We start from the raw sequence: 3,039 nt of genomic DNA, 5'->3' as shown, positions 1-3,039 counted from the left end.
CATGGAATTCCTGTCTTAGGTAAGTTAACACTTAGATTATTTTATGTATTCAAATAAGCCTTTACTAAGTTAATTTCCTTCAATCACTTGCCTTAGGCAAATTAATACTTGGATTATGTTTGTGATATTCAATATAACCCTGTTTATGTTTTGTTTCTTGGGTGACTTACCTCAGGAAATTAACACTTAGTGTAAGCATTTCTTTATACGAGAATATGATAAATAGAGCTTAAGATTATAAAAATGTAAGTACAGGGATGAAATGACAAAAAGCCAATAAGAGTTTCCCATTAATCCAAGCTTCAAAAGATACATAGGACAAGGAAGGGAAGTAAGAACGAAATGCCTTCTATTTAATATATATATATATATATATATATATATATATATAACTAACAAACAACTATAAAAATAACAAAATAGCATGGGAATCCACTGCACATACTTTTAGCTTAGGAAGTCTTTTGTGCCTTTGGCCCTGTACTAGGTTGCATTTCAGGAACTGAAATTGGGGCAGGAAGAGCCACTGTGGTCGGTGGGGCGCTCTTGGAGAGATCTTCTGCTCAATGCTGTGGGCAGTGGCAGTACTAGGCTTGGAAGTGGCCAGCTCGATCTACTTGGCCTTTGCAGGTGCAGTGGTGAGGGGTTGTAGCTCAATGGATTTGGCCTTAGTAGGAGCAGTGGTTTTGAGTTGCTGCTCGGTAGACTTGGTTTGGGTGGGAGTAGCAATGTTGGACTTGGCATGAGGGTTCTTAATGGAACCCCTAGGAGTTGAGGCAGAGGTGCTGACAAAAGACTGGCTGACAGGACGAGCTCTAATAGCTAGAGGGTAAAAGGCCTTCTCGAGGTTCCTCAACTCAAAGTTGGGATCTACTCCAGCAGCGTTCAGAGCCTCAATCCAATTCTGGAGGCAAAAGCTGTGGCACACAATGGGGAGTTAGGACTTGAAGTGGGCTGTAGTCTCATTTTACCCTTGGTCATATGCAGTTTGCTCGACCCTGTCCATCTCCTTGTCCTTCTTGCCAAGTTCCTTTTTCAACTTGGTGATGGTCGTCTGAGCGATAGAGAGTTGACTCTCAGCTTCCCTCAACTGCATAAGCTACTCCTGAGCTTGCCTCTCTGAGTTTTCAATAGAAGCCTCGGCACTCTTCCTGGCCTTATCACACTCCACCAGCTTGAGAAGGGTCTCTTTTAGCTTTTATCTGTCATAGCTTAAGATTTTTGTGCAGCCAAGCACTTAAATTCCTCCTTCTTCACATCCCTAAAAGCTTGGTCAACCCACTCTTCCACTACATGTGCAGCTTGGGTAGCCTGTATGTGGATAATTAGCATAAAAGTCAATGAAAGAGTATGCAAAGAAAGGATTTTGAAGGTAAAATATATAAATATATATATATATATATATATATATATATAATGAGGGTAGGGAAACTTTACCAAGGCTAAGTCCTTCTTCACGGACAGGAAAAGCTCATGCTTCTTTAAATTTCGAAGCTCGTCCATGTCCCTTGGGAGAAGAAGGGCTTGTTCAACGGTATTGGCTATGTAGCCTGCTCTTCCACTGTCAAAGTCGCTGATGGAAGCATCCTCCCTAAGAGGCGAATCATCCAAATCAAAGGTGGGGTTCCAAACTGGAACCTTAGACCTGCGCTCAAAGGCAGTGCTTGAGTTTTCCATATCTTTTCTTTGCTGGGCGCGGGTCATTTTGACCACCTTAGTAGGCTCTGGGGGAGTTTCCTCCTGAACTTTGCCTTCTTCTACAACTCCCCTACCCCTTCTTCTGTCCCTCTTTCACTTTTTATCAACTATCTCTATTTGGACAAGGGCATGAATAATTGGGGTTGGAGGCCTAGGAATAACTGAAACCTTGGGAACTGTGGTTCCAGCATGGGATTCAAGTAGTGAAAGCAAGTTTGGTAGCCTTTCTCTATCACCATGCCTTTTGGTACTTCAGTGTCCTTTTAGTCCTCACTAACTAGAGTTGTAGTTAGCTGGGGGTTGATTGCCTCCTCCTCGGATGCGTGTGTGTGGTAGAAGATTTCAAAATCCCCGTCTCGGACAAGATTTTCAGTGTCTTCTTCCAAGACGATGTCTTCTGATTGTCTCCTCTCCTTCATCCGAGGAAGTGATCTCTTCTATGGCAGGTTGAGGATTCTCGAGAATAAGAAGTTTTATGGGATCAGGATCTTTGAAGGTAGGGAGCTCGACTATCTGTGCTCCCTCCAGAGGAGGTTTGCCTATAAAACCTTCAATGGCCACATCAACCAAAGCGAGGCGGGAGTCTCAAGCCTTGATCATATGCTTGGAAGTTTGGAAGCGGTTGGATATAGGGGTGAAGCCTAGGATCACGTGGATTGCACAGAGCTGACCAACCTTATGCAAGAAAATTTCAGATCTTAGGACTCGATTCGGTAATTCAAAGTTCACCAAACTTTGTATTTTGGCAGTGCCTTTTTTCTTTGAAAAGAAAAAATTAAGAACTAAGATTAGTTTATAGCTCGGACAAGCCTAGATCTGAACAAGTGAAAGACAAATGAACACATGTAAAGGTAAAATGGCAAAATGGCACATAAAAAGGTAGTTTATAGTTTCCTAAGCTAACACTAATTTTTATTAAGTTTCCCTAAGCCATCCCACCTGGGGTTCCGTCCTTGGTAGGGCAATGGAGTCCGTAGTGCCACTCCCCCGAAACGATGAGAAAGTCCTCATCCATGCCTTTGTTCGTCTTGGGGAGATAAGAGATAAGTCTAACAACAAGAGCCCTAGTTTTTAGGTAGTAAACCCCCCCCCCAATCGGCACCTTTTTGACAACTATACACCCAATTCACGTCATGATGGGTAAGTTGTATACCCAATTTTTCGTTTAGGACATCCACACTACCTAATATTCTAAACATGTTGGGAACGCATTAGGTGGGACACAATCTAAAAAGATTTAAAAAATCCCTAGTAACTCTACCCATAGGAATCCTCATACCTCCTTTAGTGAAGGCAATTATAAGAATTACAACTACACCAATAGGCCTCCTTTCATGCCAT

General features: G+C 42.4%; 1 protein-coding gene across 1 annotated transcript; it reads right to left on the bottom strand.

Moving 5' to 3' along the window:
• Window positions 1-330: 330 nt before the first annotated feature.
• On the bottom strand, window positions 331-2,766 carry LOC115957808. The gene is made up of 2 exons (XM_031076169.1): window positions 1,438-2,766; window positions 331-1,311 (listed from the first exon to the last, which is right to left on the bottom strand). Exons 1-2 carry the CDS (start codon window positions 1,702-1,704, stop codon window positions 1,213-1,215), a joined length of 366 nt encoding a protein of 121 aa, XP_030932029.1. The 5' UTR covers window positions 1,705-2,766; the 3' UTR covers window positions 331-1,212.
• Between the last annotated feature and the right edge of the window lie 273 nt (window positions 2,767-3,039).

Source organism: Quercus lobata, chromosome 1 (assembly GCF_001633185.2).
Source record: "Quercus lobata isolate SW786 chromosome 1, ValleyOak3.0 Primary Assembly, whole genome shotgun sequence".
In the NCBI taxonomy this organism is placed as follows: Eukaryota; Viridiplantae; Streptophyta; class Magnoliopsida; order Fagales; family Fagaceae; genus Quercus; species Quercus lobata.
This window is presented reverse-complemented; position numbering and strand designations above follow the sequence as displayed.

Coding starts and splice junctions, on each gene's coding strand:
- LOC115957808 (XM_031076169.1), bottom strand. CDS start 1,704: ATGACCCGCGCCCAGCAAAGAAAAGATATGGAAAACTCAAGCACTGCC. Junction 1,312..1,437: donor TGAAGAAGGACTTAGCCTTG/GTAAAGTTTCCC, acceptor ATCCACATACAG/GCTACCCAAGCTGCACATGT.